The 21,361-nt window shown below is 37.1% G+C and overlaps 1 protein-coding gene across 1 annotated transcript in view; it reads right to left on the reverse strand.

Annotated features, from left to right (window-relative positions):
• Positions 1-366: 366 nt before the first annotated feature.
• The window catches only part of DYNC2LI1 (dynein, cytoplasmic 2, light intermediate chain 1), a 38,209-nt gene continuing 17,214 nt past the window's right edge, over positions 367-21,361 (reverse strand). Inside the window, exons 6-13 of the mRNA XM_010842308.1 lie at positions 16,436-16,622; positions 15,171-15,239; positions 14,502-14,579; positions 10,828-10,904; positions 10,172-10,242; positions 6,301-6,398; positions 5,574-5,666; positions 367-655 (exon numbers count right to left, since the gene is read on the reverse strand). Of these exons, the coding sequence (XP_010840610.1) occupies positions 593-655; positions 5,574-5,666; positions 6,301-6,398; positions 10,172-10,242; positions 10,828-10,904; positions 14,502-14,579; positions 15,171-15,239; positions 16,436-16,622 (736 nt within the window). The 3' untranslated portion in view covers positions 367-592. The remainder of the gene's footprint in view (positions 656-5,573; positions 5,667-6,300; positions 6,399-10,171; positions 10,243-10,827; positions 10,905-14,501; positions 14,580-15,170; positions 15,240-16,435; positions 16,623-21,361) is intronic.

The raw sequence follows: 21,361 nt of genomic DNA on the forward strand, positions 1-21,361 counted from the left end.
AGATATTCTGTAAGAACCCTTCCACATGTAGATGTATTTTTGCATTTGTGGGAAAAGGGGAGCTTCACATCCTACCACACCACCATCCTAACTGCTCCTCAGGTATGTGCCTTTTAAATAAATACTTTAGATGCTTCTCATGCCTCACCATTAGAGTAAAATGATGATACCTGTGAAAGTGACCCCAATTCCACTTTCCTACCAGACATAGCTGAGAATGCCTTAGAGAAGGACGTGTCTAATATAAATGCTTAACCTTATACCTACAACTGTTACTAAATGCTCCCAATTTCATATTCCTGAAAACATGAGCAGAAACTTATAGATGCTGAACCAAGTATACACTACTTAAAAACAGGTTAAAGGTAGGTCCCAAAAGATTCTTTTTATTTAAAAAATATTACATGTAATTATACAATTTTTTTAAGAGACTTAAAAATATCTCAGGAGTTGCACTAAGACAAACAATTCCACTTTTCCTTTAATAAATTACACATCTAAACTTTCCCCCCTTATTACTGTAATATTAACTAATAAAATATTACTTGTATTTGGAAAAGAAGAAAGAGGTTACATTACAGTTGAATTAGGTTCAGGAATCAAGCTCAATTTGTTTCCAAGACTTGGAAGAACTTCTTTTGTACTGTTCCAGTTCCTAAAACAAAAACATGTTTTACTAGTAAAAAACTTTAAAATTTAAACTAGGAGCCTTAAAACTGCCTTAGCATTTTTGCCTTAACAGTGTATCCTTTATAAAAGTATTATCACTCTCAAAATTTCTTGACAACTACTTTATAAATGACTATACTCGGGATGTATCTTCTAGAAATGTAGTCTTCAGAGTATCTATGTAGCCTAAGTAGCACTTGGAGATGAATTAAAATTTTAGACAAAATTATATTCTAAATAGTGCATACACATTGTTTTTCAAGTAACAAAATTAGGCATTGTTATATGCATGCTTTGGGCTCCCCTGGTGACTCAGCTGGTACAGAATATGCCTGCAATGCGGGAGACCTGGGTTTGATTCCTGGATTGGGAGATCCCTTGAAGAAGGAACAGCTACCCACTGCAGTATGCTGGCTTGAGGAATTCCATGCACTGTATAGTCCATGGGGTCACAAAGAGTCAGACATGACTGAATGACTTTCACATTCATGGATGCTTTAAGAATACAAAAATGATCTTATTTTTAAACATTTGCTGTTCAACTCTTGTCAAATTGTGGTTGAAGTTAGCAAAGTATCAATATTTAAAATGTACATATCCTTTGACCCAGTCATTATACCTTTAGACATCCATCATATAGTACAATAGAGAAGAGCAGAAGGATATTCACTGCACTGTCTACTGGCATGCAATCGGAAATGGCTTAGATATCTCACGGTAAGGACTGATTAAATACCTCAGTGCTCACTGACACCTGACTTTGTAGGCAGCCAACAAAAATAATAGTGCTGTATGTGCCAAATGAGAAAGGCAGCTAGGTGGAGAGAGGGCAGGACACTCCCATTTTCTATATTATATACTTCTGTGTCTTGGATTTTTTCACCATTGAGTATATGTTACTTTTACAATTCATAAAACAAAGATAAACTTGAGTGGAGGTGGGAAAACCTGCATGAGACAACTAACATGCAAAAGGGACCATCTAAGGGGATTGTCTTTTGGCTTCTTCCATGTTGTTCAGTGTCTAAGTGTACAAAGTGTATCATTGTTTCAGATAAGCAAAAAGTGGTTACTCTGCAAGATAAGGCAATCCCTGCCCTTTGCCTAATGTAACTGAAGTTCATAGTTGCCAGGAAAAGAAAACTGCACTCTCATTTTCAGAAAAATGGCAGATGATCTCTTTCGTACATATATTCTAAGTCATTAAAATTTAAATGTTGAAAGTTTCAAAACACTATAATGACTTTGAAGAAAATTTTTTCCATAGTATTAACTCCAAAGTAGTCTTTATAGCTTGGTTTAATTTTAATGACATTAACTCAGTTCACCAGTTATCTTACCTGTAACTTATGGTTTCAAGGATTGTTAGCTCATAAAGAATAAACAATAATCAGTTACCACAAACTTTGCCTTTAATTGGAAGTGCTGAATTATTATTTTTTTTTTTACCAATGGTAATGGTGAGGGCATTGCTCTGAGATGCTGTGCTTGTAGTTTCTCCCTTCTGTAAGCTGTAAAGTGACAGAACTGGGCTGGTCCCCCAGCTACACCAGGAGGAGGATGGAGAGTAACTGGCGTGATACAGAACTCACTGTGTTCACTAGATCTTTAGTACTGCTCTCATGCGACCTCAGCATTATGTGATGATGTTTTAAAGGAACAGCAACTAAGAGGGCTCTCTTTGCACTACAGTTCTTCGTGGCCACTCTAGAGAGTCACTTTAAAAGAGAAAGCAAAACCAAAAAGGGTTTCCACCCTGCTTCTTAAAAGCTTCTAAAGTTTTCAAATATAAATATATATAATGCTTAAAACACCATCTTCAATCGAGGACAGTAAAAACATTTCCCCCCAACATGTAAATCAATCAATGTAAATCAATCAGTGTGTGTCTGTGTTTAAATTATAGGCCTAGGGATTATAAATAGAGTTTTTTGAAAACGGGGATTCAAAATGTATATGTATGGTTGAACCAAGAAGACCTTAAAAATAACTGTTTACCCAAACCTTTTCCATTTTTTTTTTTTGCTTTGACAATAAAAATATAGAAAAGAGGTAGAAGGATTCAGCAAGTGCTTTCTATACTTGACTCCCTTAAAATCAGGAGTGCTTTAAAACTGGAAGACTTTTAAAAAATAGTAAATACCAAGGAACTATTTTCTGGTGCCCATGTCAAGTCTGACAAAAGAGAGCTAATTAGGAAAGACATTTAGTCTGCAGAAAAGGTGAAAAGGGGTCTTAAGGTTGATCCTCAAACCAGGGGGACTAATTTCAGTCTCTGTGAGGATCTTCATGCATCAGTGGGGACTGGGAGCAAAAGGGATTCTGGACAGTGATCATAAATGACATGTTCTACTATCAAGAACTTAAAGCATTATGGAATACTGTGTCTCAGTACCTCCCCTTTCACTGGCAGGATAATGTAATGGAAGTATGGTTTAAGTAAAGTGTGGTTTAAAGGGACACATCTTTCTTGCCTGATGATTCTACATGACTTGGGCTTTTTTAAAGGCTCAGTATTAGAGGAACTGAACGGGACTCATGAATTAGCCTATCTTAGAAGTGGCATGCTCTGATTTCATTGCCAAAGCTTAAGGGTACCACACTTTTTGTTTGATGCCTGATTATTTAAGCCACTAATAATGAGACTTTTGGGGATGGGAGGGAGTCATATGGAGGATCACGTCTGGACTCGGACAGACCGAGGGCCAGCCCTCCACTCATATGCCACTGGATTATTTTCAGTGAAATAAGATGTCATCTTTCTTCCTAGGAAGGACAAGAATCAGTAACTGTTTGGGTTGAAGGGCAGACACACAGCACACAGTACAGACGTCAAGTAGTTACCAGTTGCTTTTAGGTAGGGACGTAATTTTGTGTGATTATGGAAAGCCTTGAATGAGACATTCCTTTTAGATGGCTATTCTTCTTCTAATAGGCAAATCAAATCTAAAGATTATAATGCTGTTTTCACTGAAAAATGTTAGCATAGCAATAATCATTAAAAGATCAAGAAGGCAGTGTTTTTAGAAAGAGCTGTAGACTAGATTTTCACCTACAGCAGATGAATTCTTTTGTAGGCTATGTTAATAAAAGTGGCATTGACTATCTTGCCCATATAAAAAATGAAAATGTATTGTTAAATGTTTAGTAGGAGATAGGGGTTTTTCAAAATTAATCTACAGAGAGTTTTCTCACACATAAATCAGCTTCTGTGTTTATCAGTAGACAACTGGAAACAATGTAAGCCCCTGAAACGGCTTTGGAAGAACGTGAAAGAATATATAAAGTTGTGGATGGAAGTGAACATGTATAAAATAATTGAGTATCAACTGCTAATCATTAGCATGACTTTTAAAGCAGAGGTGGGTACTACATGTGCAAACTAAAATCAATTCATCTACTAAAAGACCATGAATGAAACTGCTTCAGAGGCAAAATTCGGACATTATAACTTTTCAAGTGAGTCTAAAAAAAAGTTTGTCCAGAGAATGTGGTAATTAGTGAGGTACAAGGGAAGAACGATACAGGTATTGTGGGGCTGCTTTCCAGTTCTACTCAAAACTCATATGGTTTTAGGTCAGTTAGGGATGATGGATTTGAATGTGAAACCTTAAGATGCTCAGAAATACTCCTGCCCTTTAATAATAAATGTATAAAAGGGATCACTGTATAATATAAACAGATAATCTTATCAACAATGGCAGTTAGTCACTAACTCCTAGATAAATATTAATTCAGAGATGACTTCCAACTAATCTCTATAGCCAAGCTGCAAAACACAGTAAGGGTTACATGAGGTCATTTTAGTGTTCCTGCAACATGCCTCTCATTTTGCTACAGCTATAATACCCTCTAAGTATTCATGACATGTTTTTCAGAAGTCTTCTGTACTTAAAATGTTTTGCTTACTTATTCTAGGGCCCCAGAAGGTAAAAGGCAACTGCTGAGAAAACAAAAGGCCCTGGTCCCTGCTCACAGTGGGTGGTTGTGTTCAGCTTATCCTAGCAACAGTTATACAGCTCTACAAATCCCACCTGAGAGGTGGTCAGGGCGTTTCATTTACTGTGCTTATTATATAAGGTTATATTCTTCACAATGACTCGCTTTATCAAACTAAAAGGAGATCCAGGAAAATCTCAATATTGGATCATGATAAAAATGTACCAACTCTTACATTCTTATATCAGGCTGTGTATCACAAATGGTGCTATCTGGCACATATATGGAAAGCAGTCTCCACTTTTAATCACTTTCCTGAGAGTTCCTGGGTTTTGTCAAGTATGTGCTTTCAGATTAGGCAGTCCTTAATCTTTCTGATATGAGAAAAGCATGTGTGCGCTGTGCTTAGTCGCTCAGTCATGTCCATCTCTTTGCAATCCCATGGACTGTACCTGCCAGGTTCCTCTGTCCATGGGGATTCTTCAGGCAAGAATACTGGAATCAGTTGCCACGCCCTCCTCCAGGGGATCTTCCCAACCCAGGGATCGAACCTAGGTCTGCCACATTGCAGGCAGATTCTTTACCGTCTGAGCCACCAAGAAAAGTATGGATATATCTAAATGTCCTAATAAAAAACAAAACCTTCTAATAATCCCACAAATAAAAGAATATTATGGAAGTGTCTTCCCAACAGCAAGGTAAGAATCACTACCCATCTTCCACATAAAGTATACTGGAAAGTCCAAAAAGCATATGTGAACACTAAGTCATCTCTGGGTGGTAGAATGTTATGTGATCTTTAGTTCCTTCTTTATGCATATCAGAATTTATATATATATAAATAGTGAAGATATACTATTTAAATAATTTTGAAAGGAAAAAGTTAAGTAAATAAGTTGAGAAAAATTTATGGAATTCTATTTCTGTGATAAAACTCAAGATGAAATAAATGTTGAGGATAATACCTGATCCTTCTGAATTCTCATCTCATCAACTTCACTTTCAGCATATTGAGGGTCTTTTGCAGGGTCCTTGACATCTTTTAGTGTGTTGATACTCTGAAATCACAATTTGTTAAGTCACTTCATGCTCATAACCAAAAACCTTCAATGACCATCATCTACCTCACAAGCCAAGTTCCTGTTTCTTGGGCAGCCAGTGAAGGCTGATCTTTTGAGCCTTCATCAACACTGAAGGCCAATTCAAATTCCCCAGGTTCTCTCTCCCTCTTGGATACTGTTTCTCCCTTCTCTAACAACCAGAAAGAGCTCTGTTTGGAAGCAGAGTGAGAAAAGTGTCTTACCCATTGTTTCAGCCCCACGGGGTCAGACAGACAGTAGATTTTAAGCAAGTGTTTAACTGATTTGAGTAAGTAGAAAACAAAGTTACTATAATAGGCCTGTTTGAACATTTCCCAATAACTGATGAATAACAGCAAAAGCGAAAAGGCGAAAGTTGCTCAGTCATGTCAGACTCTTTGCAACCCCATGGACTATTCGGTTCATAGAATTCTCCAGGCTAGAATACTGGAGTGGGTAGCCTTTCCCTTCTCCAGGGGATCTTCCCAGCCCAGGGATCAAACCCAGGTCTCCCGCATTGCAGGCGGATACTTTACCAGCTGAGCCACAAGGGGAAGCCCAACTGTTGAATAGTGCTGAAAATTCTTGCTTTAAAAGAATGAGAAATAGATACCTTTGGTGGAAAGAGCTTTTCATACACTTTTTTCCACAGTTCCATTGGTGAACGGGCATGAAGCTTTCCAATGTCATTATCAGGAAGAGGAGGGGGTCCTAGAATTGGAAGTTTTAATTCAAATGACTGCATTGACTAAAACATTATAAACTATTACTATCAATAAAACAGATGATACTTAAATCTTAGATCACTCATTTCCTTTTCTTCTATAATCACCATTAAAATTTACCTCAACCCAGTGTAACAAGGCCACTGGGACAGATTCTAGTACCAGAGGGAGAGGAGCCAGAGTAATGAGTAAATTGTAATTCTCTTTCCATGCACTTAAGTAGATGCTCAGGAAAAATAGAAAATATGACATTCTCATGTGTTTGTGAATGTTTAAGGAAACAGATGTTCTTATGGGCTGTTGAATAGAATGCAAATTGTGACAGCTATACTGGAGGGTAATATGGCACCAGTAAATACTATTAAAATACAAAAAAAGATCACATCCTATTACCCAGAAATTCTAGTTTGAGTGTTTATCTTAGAAATACCTGCATACACACATTAAGGATTTCACAGAGCCGCATTATTTGTATTAGTGAAAAAATGGCCTCAGCTGAAATGTCCATCAATAGAGGTACAGTGAACTAAATTCCTATGCGTAGCCATGCTCTGGAACACTCTCCAGCAGCCAAAGTCCCAGACAGACCTATGTGCCGCGTTAATATGGAGAAAGCACTAAGGTGTATTGAGTAAAAAAGGAAAACTTCAAGATGACACAGAATAATACAACTGTATTAAAACAAGTCGTCTTTTTTCTGTACCACATTCACATGTATAGAAAATGGAATATTAAACTTGATCATATATGTATTGCCTGGTATAACTTAAAAATTAACGTGAAAAATTTGAAAATATGCTGCCACTTCTTGGACATTTTTCAATGCATAGTCTGAGATATCTCATTCTTTCTATGCTAGCATCTACATTGCTCACTGTTTCACTCTATCTTTCAGGGCCTCCTTACGACTTTGGTGGCTAAGATAGTGATCACACCCACCACTCTTACCCAGATTTCCCAAATTTCCTCCTTGTCCTCACTTGTGTGTGTGTGTGTTAAGCTGTACACAAGTTTATCACCTTTGTAGGCTCATGTATCCCTGACCACAGTCAAGACACTGAACAGTTTCATTCCCAGGAAGATCCCTCGTGTTGCTCTTTTATAACCAAACCCACCTCCTTCTCAATCCCTCTCCCTCCCTCCCTCCCAGCCTACAGTTCTGTCCCTAACCTCTGACAACCATTAATCTTTCCTACATTTCTAAAATTTCTTCATTCCAGAATTTTATATAAATAGAACTGTATGTAACATTTTCTGATCGGCTTTTAAAATTCAGTATAATTCTCTGGAGAGTAAACCAAGTTGCTGTATATATCAATAGTTTGTTCCTTTTCATTGCTGAGTAGTAAGTATTCCATGGTATGGATATACCACAGTTTATCCATTTACCTGTTGAATGATGTCTGGGTTGTTTCCACTTTTGGGCTATTACAAATAAACATATCATGAACATCTATGTACAGATTTTTATGTGAACATACATTTTCATTTCTCTCAAATAAATGTCAAATAGTGCAATTTCTAGGTCATATGGTAGCTATATGATTAGTTCTATAAGAAACCATCAAACTGTTTTCAAGAGTGGTTGACCAGCTGCTATGGAGGTTCCTTAAAAAACTAAAAAAAAGCTATCATATGACCCTGCAGTCCTGCTCCTGGGCATTTATCTGGAGAAAAACATGATCTGAAAGGATACATGCACCCCAGTGTTCACTGCAGCACTGTTTATAAAAGCCCAGACCTGGAAGCAACCTAATGTCCATCAACAGAGGGATGGATAAAGATGTGGTGTATATATATTTACAATGGAATATTACTCAGCCACTAAAAAGAATGAAATAATGCCATTTGCAGCAACATGGATGGACCTAGAGAGTGTCGTCATTCTGAGTAAAGTAAGTCAGAGAGGGAGAAATATTGTATGATATCCCTTATCTGTGGAATCTAAAAAGAAATAATGCAAATGAACTTACAAAACAGAAAGACTCACAGACTTAGAGAATGAACTTATGATTGCTGGGGGAAGGGGAGAGTTGGGGAGTTTGGGAAGGTCATGTACACACTGCTATATCTAAAATGGATAACCAAAAGGACCTATGGTCTAGTACGTGGAACTCTGCTCAATGTCATGTGGCAGCCTGGATGGGAGTGGGGCTTGGGGGAGAATGGATACATGTATGGCTGAGTCCCTTTGCTGTTCACCTGAAACTGCCACAACACTGTTAATCAGCTATGCTCCAATACAAAAGGCAGTTAATGTATGTTAAGTCACTTCAGTCATGTACAACTCGTTGTGACCCCATGGACTGCAGCCCACCAGGCTCCTCCGTCCACGTGATTTTCCAAGAAGGAATACTGGAGGGGGTTGTCATGCCTTCCTCCAGAATACAAAATAAAAAATTCAAAAGAAAAAGAGTGTCTATTTTACATTCCTGCCAGCAATGTATGAGTGATCCAATTTCTCCACATCCTCTCACCAGCACTTGGTGTTACCACTATATTTTAACTATTCTGGTAAGTGTGTGGTAATATCTCAATGTAGTTTCAATTTGCATTTCCTTCATGTAAAAAAATGTATTAAATATCTTTTCATGTGCTTATTTGCCATTATTGTATATCCGTAATGAAAATATCTGGCCATATCTTTTACATATTTTCGAATTGGATTTTTTTTTACTGTTATATATTCAAGATACTAGTCCTTTGTAAAGCATGTAGTTCGAAATTTCTCCCAGATTGTAGCATATCTTTTTATTCTTTTCACATGGCCTTTAAGAGCAAAAGTTTTTAACTTTGATGAGGTCCAAGCTCCATGATTTTTTAAATTCAGTATTTTTCGACCTTTTTCTGACCTCTGACTACTTACAGGGGCAAAAGATTTCCATCAGCATTTCTATCATTACACACAGTGATTCTCACTGCTAATGAAATTAAGTTGGCAATTATAATAATTATAATTATAAAAATCAGTCTTTATAATCACTCATTAACACCTCTGTTCTTTTCATTCCAATTCAATCTATAATCCCATGACAAAGATCTCTACATTTGAAGTCAACTTCAGCATGTAAGAGTAATGAGGGGTGGGAAAAAAGAAAACCACTGTCCATTGGTGTTAAAACCAAACTATGCCAACCCCAGAGTACAGAGGTGCTAGGCCCCAAAATCTCTACAATGAGATTACTTCTGTGAGAAGACAGGGAGCTTGACCACATAAACTCTTGAAATTTCTTCTGCTTCGTGAGTCTAGGGATAAGTATAGGAAACATACCAACATCCCATTAGATGAAGTATTTACATAACAAAAAATTAAGCCATACCTAGTTAATGCAACTGTGTTCTTTTGAGTTATTCCAACACTTGAATTTCTTATATTTTTCATCATTGCTTATAATATATAGCTTTGCATTTCCTGACTACTCTATCCTTCTGATTTTCTTTTAAACCCAAGGAGCTAAAATTTAAAAGTACCTGGAAATCAGTGAGGGAAAGAAAGTACATGCAATTTTTTTTTAGTGGTATAGAGATCAGAAATCAGTTGCTCATATGCCAACATCCCTTTCATCACAAATATGTCAATGTGATGCATTCTGCATCAATACAATGTATACAAATAAATACACAAGACATGACGACAATAATAATGAAACCAGAAACCATGGTTAGGGTTAGGAGATGTTGGAGATGAAGTGAACAGGCAGTAGGATAAAATCAATAAGCAATTAAAACAAATGGAACAATCTTAATAAGTTCACCAACCTATCTGACTTAAAGAATCCAATCCTGCTGTGATAAACAGAGGTTTATTCTGATCCACACATATTGATTTGCTACACGGATAAGAAGAAAAAAGAATCTAATTTAGTTTAGCAATCAAATATCCTGCCATTCCCTACTGTAAATACAAGAGCCAAGTTTTATATCTAGCCCCTATGAGAGCATTTCTCAAAATAAGTGAATGATTATTAACTTAACCAATTCAAAAAATAAAGTATAGCTCTAATAAAGATATTATAGGAGAAAAAAAGACCCAAATTACCTCAAATCAAAACCAAGAAAGATAGCAAGGTTAAGAAAAATACTTACTAAAATGATCAATTCCATTTCTAATATAAAATAGTGATAACAGTGGGAAAGCTACTAAAATAAGGGGAAAGGAAGTAACAGGATCAAGGAAACAAGCATAATAGTATGATTATTTTATTCTAGTTTCCAACTACTATATAACATTTTAGTTGTAAAATATGATAAATATTTAAATAATATAAGAAGCAAGAGATAATATGAAATTATCTAAGAACAGTCATCTGAGGCATTTTTCCCAGTCAAGAAACAAGAGATTTGTGAGAACAATAATCAGATGAGAGAATACAAAATAAAAAGTAAAAAGATATTAAAAAATATTTTAATGCTACCTTTTGTTGATGCCAAATGCCAATTGGTTAATAACTCCACGTATTTTTAGTAATAGAGCTTCTGATTTACTGGTAAACTAAAAAGAAAAAAATCAGGACAATAAATTACATGCTCAGCTTTCAAATCACAGAAAGAGGTAAAATAAACATGGCTTTCAACAAGTACAGACTGCAGAGAGAATTACTATTTATTTGCCCAACAAAATCTCCTGTTTGAGTAAACAAAACAAAACCCGAATAAAGGAAAAGAAAGAAATCTCGATAAATTTGTTTTAACTCACTCTTCAAATTTCATGAGTGCACGATATATTTATTGTATGTACTTGTGTTTATGCACTGATCATTTCAGCTACTCCCACAAATGGACTGTAATCATCACCAAAATGCAATCTGGTTGGTTAAAAAATAGGAGGTATGTATCATAAATAACTTTTCCATCCAAACGCATACTGTTGTCCTCAAAGCAGTTAATGTGGGAGCTGCAGACTAGTCTAACAATACTGATACTCACTAAAACAACTTTAAAACTTCTCTTCAGACTTGCCTTTAAAGTTTGCAAAGTAGGCTACTGACTATTCTCAGTGGTGGTCTATAACCAAGTGATCATAACCAGAATATTTTAGAAGAATGAAACTGCATGGGTACTATTAATCATTAAGCTGAGAAATCAGATGAAAACCAGGACATATGGCTACCCTACAAAACCTTTTAAGACTAATTTTGAATGTTTGGAAATACAAAGGTCACCCAGCCAATTCAGAATGACTAAGATGTATGAAAGTAGGAAAAACAATCTTGAACCAAAATGAAATGTAATTATAAGGTAAAAAGTTCAGTGTTCAGAATAAGATTCGTTCAAGACCTGGGTTTTATCCCTAGGTTGGGAAGATACCCTGGAGAAGGGAAAGACTATTCACTCCAGTATTCTGGCCTGGAGAATTCCACAGTCCATGGGGGGTCACAAAGATTCAGACACAACTGAGTTTCACTTTCACTTTTCAGATTAAGAACAGGCTCCCAGGGAAAGGGCCTCCCTGGTAGCTCAGAAGGTAAAGAATCTGCCTGCAATGTAGAAGACCTGGGTTCAATTCCTGGATTGGGAAGATCCTCTGGAGAAGGGAATGGCAACCCACTCCAGTATTCTTGTCTGGAAAATTCCACAGACAGAGGAACCTGGCGGGCTACAGTCCATGAGATCCCAAAGAGTCGGACTGAGCGACGAACACTTAACTTCCCAGGGGGAAGCTATTCAAGGGAGAACACTCATGTGACTATATAAGATTTGATACACTTTAAAAATTGAAACTATTTTATGCTTCTATTGAGACAATATTCTAATATGAAAACTTCAGTTGAATTTTAAAAACACAACTTTTTATCATCATCATTGTATTCTCTGTTATGTTCCCTATATGGTGAGGAAAAAAAACCTCATCACAAGTGTATTTCATAGGACTGCAGGGCTGGGAGGACATGAGAAGTTTTTCTAATTCAACCCCATCCCTACCCCTATCTGCTGCATCAGTTGCCTCGAAAATATCCTCCACAAATATATGTAGAGTTCTACTTATGAACTCAATGCCTGGGAATTCATGATCTCCAAAAGCAACTCATTCCATTTTCAGATAATGGCAGTATTAGAAATTTCTTAATTTGAACTAAACCCCATTGATTCCTTATTCTTGACTCTAAGAAAGCATACATTTAACCCCTTTCCCGTGGATCAGTCCTTCAAATATTTAAAGACTGTTATCACATTCCAAATGCCAGAATATCATTTTATGCTGTTCCTCATATATCATAATTTTAAGTTCCCTATCATCCTGGGGTCTCTCCACTGAATCTGGTCCTACTTACCAATGTTTTTCTCTTTTTAATTAACTTGATCAGATTGCTCTTATTACTGAATTAGTATTCTTGACTGAATTACAAAGGATAAACTATGTTTAAAAAAACAAAACAAAACTGCTGCATATCATTGAACCTTGGAAAGCAGAAAGTACCAAAGTCTGGACTCGAGGGTCAGAGTGGAAGCGAAACTGAAAGGTGGGGCCTTGTTAGCTCTGGCCGCTCTCCTTGATTTGGGAAGCTAGAAAAGCTGTATGGTTTCCATGGTGGTCCAGAGTGCTTTTCTAAAGCCAACCTCTGATTTACTGACAGCTGAGATGAAAGATTCTCAGATCCTTTCCCCAGTCCCTGGACTTCTAGGGTCTTGAGAGCCATGATTAATTGCAGGTCTGCTGTGGCCTGGGTTGATCTGACTTCATCTGTTATTACATTCTTACTGATAAGACCAGACTGGGCACTGATGGATCATCAAAATGTAATCTGTTTCTAAACAAAGAGAGGGATTTTCCTCAGCTAACTAAACAGAAGTAAATGTGGAGCTTTATCTAGAAGCGAAAGTAAGAAACTATAAGATCCATGATCTTTGCTTCTGTACCCTGAATGAGTAAGCTAGTTTGAATTCTCCATATCTTTTCAAAACAGTAAAGAATATTTCCGTGGTTGCCAAGGCAGAGTAGAGAGGGTGAGGGAAAGTTGGATTGCGAGTTTGGAAATAGCAGATGCAAACTATTATATACAGAATGGATAAACAAGGTCCTATTGTACAGTACAGGGAACTATATTCACTATCCTGTAATAAACCATAATGGAAAAAAATATGAAAAATATTTTTTAGAAAAGAATATTTCCAAAATACTTTGTCAACCTAATATGCAAGTAGGTAGATACAGTACACACATAAAAGGTGATGATTTTTAAGAAAATACATAATAAAATGTATTTGGAGTATTCTGGAAAGTATAAGAATTTTAAATACAGATCATACTTGTTACTTTCAGTCTTAATATATTAGCCATGAAAGCTGGGGACTAGGCCATGTTGTCTACAGGTTCCTCTGAGCACTTTGCTTTAGAGGGCAAAAGAGAGCGTTCAAATGGGAGGAATTTTTAAAGAAATAAACATGCTTTTATATTTTATTGCATTAGAGGATATCTAGCAACATTTGGTCCTGCTGTGGAAGAGATAATGCTAGCAGTTACAAGAACCAGCCTTTATTGAGATTTGTGTCAGGCCCTGTGCTAAGGGTTTCAGGGTTTCAGGTATATTCCTGCTACTAACCCTCACAACAACCCTATGAAGGTAGGACTATTTTTGTCCATTTTACCCTGGAGGAGACTAAGGCTTCAGTGAGGTTAAGTGACTTATCTGAGACCCCTTTTCTAGTAAATGGTTGCCCTGAGATTTGAATCCAGGCAGCATGACTCCCAAGTTCATTATTTTTAACCTCTACAACAAATAGCATTTTTAAAGCTTTTTTGAAAAAAAAAAAAAATTGTTAGTCTTTTTTAAGTGAATATAGATTCTAATTCTTAATGGAAAACTAAAAGATGAATAGATAAATAACCAATTTATCTCTAAGACAGATGGGGATTTATGGCTATTAAAAATGTAGAACTTTCACTTCAAGCAAATGGTAGGCTATCTAGCAGTGTGTTCCAGAAATAAATTATGAATGCTCTGTAACAAGAGGCTTTGAGGGCAATGGTAATGGAAAGGAGAGAATGACAAGCATTAGTAAAAGCATCGGCATTCATTATTCTGCACCAAGTTGGTAATCTTTCCAAATTTGTTACTGTCCAAACCCAAAGGATAGGAAACATACAAACCATTAATGATGCTCCATAATAATGTGCAACAAATCGAAGTGTCTTGCATATTACCTTCCTCTTCTCAGAGTCAAAATCCTAAAGACGTATGTTATTAAAAAGAAAAAAGTTAAGAGAACTAGTATCTGTAGCAGAAAAGTACAAATTATTAAATACAGAAATAGATTCTTTCTTCTTTATTTTTTGAAATGTACCTTGAGTAGGATTCCATTACTTTGGCATTTGGTTCTGTAGAAGCTGAGCAATAGCTGCAGCCTTCTAGAGCTACACTGTCAGATCTTTCCTTGTTTAAACGCTTAGCCCAGTAGAATTTAGATACAAGCACACATTTTATCAAGTGGAATACCCCAAGGATTCTCTGACAAGCAAAGATAAGAAGAAACCAATTTTCTACTTTCTTCAATTTAAAAGTTGGGACATAAGTCCTGTCCCTTGGTGACTGGACTGGATTCAGTTTCTAAATCTTCTGCCTTATCCCCATCATTCCACTGTATTTACTGTTCTTCACCTATTTTCTCTTTCCCTTTTCCAAAATCTTTAAGATGTGTGACTCCTTGACTTCTCCCCTGCCCCGAGTCATTTTTCTCATTTCATTATTACATTTGTTTCTCTCCTATAAAGGCTAGACAAGTGTGTACCACAAGCTCAACTAGAAGTGGAAGAGCTCACCTGAAAAATATCGTATTTACTTCCGATTATGACCAGAGGAATTGGAAATGGGTCAAGTAATTCACGATCCTGTTAACAAACATATTTCATTGATTCACTGTAATTGTTTACTACTATGTATTCAGCAATTTCTATGACTTAGGTCAGTTCAAATCTGCCCACAGTGTTAACATTGTCGGCTTGACAGAGGTTGCTCCAATATTTAATCTGCGAAGCTACATTTCTCAAGCATAAAACTAGAAATGACAGTTCCCTAAACTACCATATTTATTCTTCATGTTCTGTTCTTTTATTTTCTTATATGTTGCCTTCCTGTTTTTTTTTAAGTTATTTGTATTAACTGTTTGTTATAATAACATTTGGAGAAGGCAATGGCACTCCACTCCAGTACTCATGCCTGGAAAATCCCATGGATGGAGGAGCCTGGTGGGCTGCAGTCATGGGGTCGCTAAGAGTCAGACACGACTGAGTGCCTTCACTTTCACTTTTCACTTTCATGCATTGGACAAGGAAATGGCAACCCACTCCAGTGTTCTTGCCAGGAGAATCCCAGGGATGGGGGAGCCTGGTGGGCTGCCGTCTATGGGGTCGCACAGAGTCAGACACAACTGAAGCACTTTAGCAGCAGCAGCAGCATAATAACATTTATACTGCATATACAGGAACCATAATTACCAGTTTTGTTTGATATTCCTTTTGTAAAACACTCATATAAACTTTGGGCAATATAAAATACCTTTCTTAGTTTTCTAGATGATGACATTCCTGATTGTACATAAAAGACTTGTGTTACCATATTCAACTTGATAATTTAATTATCAGATGATAAAAAGATACTGATTATGTGACAGACAATTAATGAATGTATAGAATGACAGTAAAGGCTGTTGAAACTCTATTCCTTGCTTAAAACTGTATCCTTTTCTGGTCTTTGCTAGGTGACATTTGTACAACCTGGTTTTGTATCTTCATTTCACAGAGATTATAAAATCAGTATCAAACTACTACTTTAAAACTCTGTTCCTTTTGATTGGTGTAATATGCCATAACAATCACGGTAGATGTCTAACGAGAAGACATATGAAATCTTTTTCCTTGTTTTGCTCTGAGGTTTTATTAAATTGCTGTAATTTTCCAGTGAACAGGTTCATCCACATCAAGTGAATTTCAACTCATGCATAAAAATCTAAAGAAATTGTTTGTGATGTTATCTTTAACTATGTGTGGGGCTAAGAATTCCAAGAATAATCCCAGCAGCAACTCACGGGATGGTCCTTCTGCATATTGCTCCACATCTTCTGTCTCATTTCAGAAGCTGCTTTAGAATTCTTCTTCCCCAGTTTCATGATCACTTTATCTATGTTAAGTTTTGTGGCTTGCAACAGATTTTCCATGGTGGGCCAAAGGTCATTAGGTTTTGAAAGATCCAAAACAAGGACAATAGAAAACGTCCTAAAGAAATAAAAATATCTTTCAAAAAAAAAAAAAAGACTCAAAATAATTACCATTTGAAACCCTACTATACTGAAATGTATTTTCTAAGAGAAACACTATAAGAAAAAAAACATAGCAATTTTCTAAGAAAAATATGCCAAAATTATAGCCTTATTTATTCCAGTGCTTTTTCCTAGCAATATTTAAGTGTTACAACCAAACTTCTTATTTGAACTAATAACAACCCAGTTCACATAACGTGCAATTGGATCCAACAGTGCCATGTTTAGATTCAGTTGTGCTGTGTGTTCCACAGAAGGAAAGCAAAAATAATCATCACAGCAGCAGCAACAATACAACAATGTGGTGAGGCAGAAGAAAACATTTACTGATGGACCCTGCCTGGAGTCTACCTAGCTTATTTCCTCCTAACCCAACAAGACTTCCTGGAAAATGTTACGATGGCATTTCTATGGATTAGAAATCTGAGGCACAGACTCATAGAGCTAGTGAACTGTAGAGCTGGTATTTAGACCCAGAGCCACATGGTTTTCTGCTTGTACCCTGCTACCTCTCTGAAAGGCCTTGCTGCCTCACTCCAGGCCACCACACACTCCACCACCATGACCATACGCACACATGCTCATGTTCATGTATATCAAACATAACTCTAAACTCAGCAACAACAAACAACCCAATTTAAAAATGGGCAAAGAACTCATATACATATTTCTGTATTTAAAGACATACATATGGCCAATAAACACAGGAAAAGATGTTCAGTATTATCATTAGAGATATGCAAATCAAAACCACAATGAGATACCACTTCTTGCCCATTAGGATAGCTACAATAAAAAATTTTAAAAATCCAGAAAATAATAAGTGTTGGAAAGAATAGAGAGAAATTGAAACCCTGGGGCACTGCCAATGGGAATATAAAACAGCAGAGTAGACAGTGTGGAAAGCAGCACAGTTGTTCCTCAAAAAATTATAGGAGGATCCAGCAATTCCACTTCTGGGTGTTTTGACATCAGGGACTCAAACAGGTATTTGTACACCAATGTCCATAGCAGCGTTATTCACGATTGCAAGAGTGGAAATGACCCAAATGTTCATCAGTGGGTTAACAGCTGAACAAAATGTGGTAAATGAATACAATGAAATATTATTCAGCCTTAAAAAGGAAGGAAATTTTGACATATGTTACAACATGGATGAATCTTGAAGACATTATGCTGAGTGAAATAAACTAGACCCAAAAGGATGATTTCATTTACATGAAGTAGCGAGAGTAGTCAAATCATAGAGACAGAAACTAGAATGGTAGTTGCCAAGGGCTGGAAGAGGGGGAAGTAGGAAGTTATTGTTTAATGGGTACAGGTTCAATCTGGGAAGATGAAACGCTCTGGAGAGGGGTGGTGGTGATGGTGCCAAAACAATGTGAATAATACTGAATGTCACTGAACTGTATACTTAAAAATGGCTAAAATGGTGAATTTTATGTTATTTTACAATAAAAAACAAACATAAATCTAGAAGTATTACAGAACATGGTTATAATAAGTCTGAACAGCCATAATCATGGGCCAATATATCTTTGATCAACAGAGCAAACATTCTGCTAGCAGAAATAGCAAGGAATTATAATATAGGCTGGCTATAATATAGTCAAGTTATATGGGCTTTCCTGGTGACTCAGTGCTAAAGAATCCGCCTGTCAAGGCAGGAGATGCAGGTTCAATCCCTGGGCCGGGAAGATCCCCTGGAGAAGGAAATGGCAACCCACTCCAGTATTCTTGCCTGGGAAATCCCATGGAAAGAGGTGCCTGGCAGGCTGCAGTCCATGGGGTTGCAGAAGAGTTGGACAAATTAGTGACTAAACAACAATTATTTTGTTTAGTTTGAGCAAATCAGCTATTTTGTGTAAAGCAAAACAATAGCTAAATTCTATACTATAGGTCTAAATCCAGAAAGTAGTCTTTTCAGACATTACCTAAGATTTTCTATAAAGTTATTATGCCATTAAATTGTCTAGCCAACCATATCTTTCATTTGAATAAGCTCAGAAACAGCTTTTCTTAATTATAATGTGTGTGTGTGTGTGTATATATATATATACATATAAAGGAAAATAATTTTATTTTCAGAGTTTTAGCATGGTTAATGTTAAAAAAAAAAAAGACCATAGTTTAGCTTTTTTTTTTTTTTATTGTGGTAAAATATATATAAAGTGTATCATTTTTTCCAAATGAAAATAACTTTGTTTTAACCAAAGGGAAAATGGATTATTCAACTTTTTTCTAAGGTTAAAATTTATGTTTCCACTGCACTCCAAATACTTGTGTTACTTTTGCCTTCATAGAAAATGACAGCTAAAAAATTTTTTTATAACACACTACCTCTGAAAACAGGGAAGTGGACCACAGGAAATGCTCTCTTACCAATTATCTAAGGTCTATGGAAATGTTCAATGCATCTATAATTATTCTATGAACAGTCATTTTAAAGAAAAACAGTATCTAACAGCATTTGGTAAGGTGGCTGGGCTCTGTCCAACTCAAGGGAATTACATGTCGAATTAATTCCAGTCACAAAACACTCTGAGATTTGCGACTAACGAGGAGTGAAATGTTTTCCATGAATTTGTCAAGCACTCAGCAAGCTGCTTTGGACCCAGGCCTATGGCGCCCCTGCCCTCTGTTCATCATCACCCTGACCCCTCTTCTCTCCTAAGGCAGGCTCCAGCTGCTCTGGGATTCCATGGAAAGAAGACCAGGAACTCACAAAGAGAGGCAGTGAAACTGTGGAAAGATTTGGCTTCCTGCAGAAACCAGAATTTCTACAAGCCCATAAGGTCTAGAGAAGGGAAGTGAGGTAATACAGAAAGGTGATGTGACAACAGGGCCAGAACCGGAGCCAGCTCACAGTCTGGGAAGAGCTGCTCCCAGCCTTTTTACTCCTGTCTGCCAGGCTGGCCGGCAGCTCTTGTTCCTTCAGCTGCTCCCCGCCCCTGTCATCTCCTCTCAGCCACACCACCATGAGTTGCCCTAATTCCCAGGCAGCTTCAATTATTTGTCTCTGTTAAAGAAGGACAAATGAGAACTACACAGCTGTAAAAATCCCATGATTCTAAAAAAATAATGTCGGGGGAAATGGTGGTTTTAAGTGAAAAAGCAAGATCTAAATGTGTATACACAATATCTCATACCTGTACAAAGTATATTGACAACCCTGAAAACACTGAAAGAAATACCTCCGTATGTTGAGAATAGTCCTTTTTTCATGTGATCACAGATGCTTTTACTTTTCATGTACGTTTCGCTATTTTTCCAAGTTTTCCTTATGATCATAAAAGATTTTTGTGATAAGTAAAAGACACTAAAGTTTATTTCTTTAAAAGAAAAAAAAAATCACTGGACGAAGAAAGCCAACATTACTAGCTAGTTACGGAAAAACAATTATCCTGTTAACAAGAAAAAATTCTAAAGATCTTAATGGTTGAAATTTGACAAATTATTGTCAAGCCCTTTGTATCTGGTCCAGCAGCAATGGTCTGTTTTAAACTCTGACAACAGTAAGATATTTCAGATTTTTTAATTCTGTTTTCTTTGGCGAAGATGGGTTCCCAGGAACATTGTGAGAAATGTCACAATTTTCCACATCTGATTTGGCCAACATGTGGGAATCATTCTCAGGAAAACACCACCAAAGAGCTTGAGGTTTTCCCCCAGGTTCTTTTTCTTTAAGGTCAGCAAACAGACACTTCTTCCTCTTCTAACTCACAAACTTTCATTGCATGAGGCTTTACTGGTGTGTGTGCGTGCTAAGTCGCTTCAGTTGTGTCCAACTCTTTGTGACTCTATGAGCTGTAGCCCTCCAGGCTACCCTGTCCATGGGGATTCTCCAGGCGAGAACACCGGAGTGGGTTGCCATGCCCTTCTCCAGGGGATTTTCTTGACCCAGGGATCTAATCCGAGTCTCTTGTGTCTCCTACACTGGCAGGTGGGTTCTTTACCACAAGCGCCACCTGGGAAGCCCCTCAGTGATATTAACATCAGTATTAAATTAGTATTAAATTCAAGTGTGTGTTAGTCACTCAGTCATGTCTGACTCTTTGTGACCCCATGGATTGTAGCCTGCCAGGTTCCTCTGTCCGTGGAATTCTCCAGGCAAGAAAGAATACTGGAGTGGGTAGCCATTCCCTTCTCCAGGGGATCTTCCTGACCCAGGGACTGAATCCAAGCCTCCTGTATTGCAGGCACCTGAGCCACCAAGGAAGCCATTAAATTTAAAGGAAACATAATATCCAGTTGCAGGAAAAACTCAGGGGCTGAATTAGCTCATGCTTGGATGGGTATTCAAAAGAATTGAGTTTTCAAATTTATTTTTTGAAGTATTTTTTTTTTGCCAAGTGAATATATTGCCCAAGTGTTATTTGACATATTTTGTTTGTTTGTAGGCTTGCAAAATATGTTACTAGTCGGATGCCAACTATCTCATTTCAGCACAGGCCAGAACCTTCAGTTCAGTTCAGTTCAGTCGCTCAGTCATATCCAACTCTTTGTGACCCCACAGACTGCAGCATGCCAGGCATCCCTGTCCATCACCAACTCCCAGAGTTTACTCAAACTCATGTCCATTGAGTAGGTGACGCCATCCAACCATCTCATCCTCTGTCATCCCCTTCTTCTCCCACCTTCAATCTTTCCCAGCATCAGGGTCTTTTCAGATGAGTCAGTTCTTCGCATCAGGTG

This window comes from Bison bison, unplaced genomic scaffold (assembly GCF_000754665.1).
Source record: "Bison bison bison isolate TAMUID 2011002044 unplaced genomic scaffold, Bison_UMD1.0 scf7180017864177, whole genome shotgun sequence".
NCBI classification, from domain to species: domain Eukaryota; kingdom Metazoa; phylum Chordata; class Mammalia; order Artiodactyla; family Bovidae; genus Bison; species Bison bison.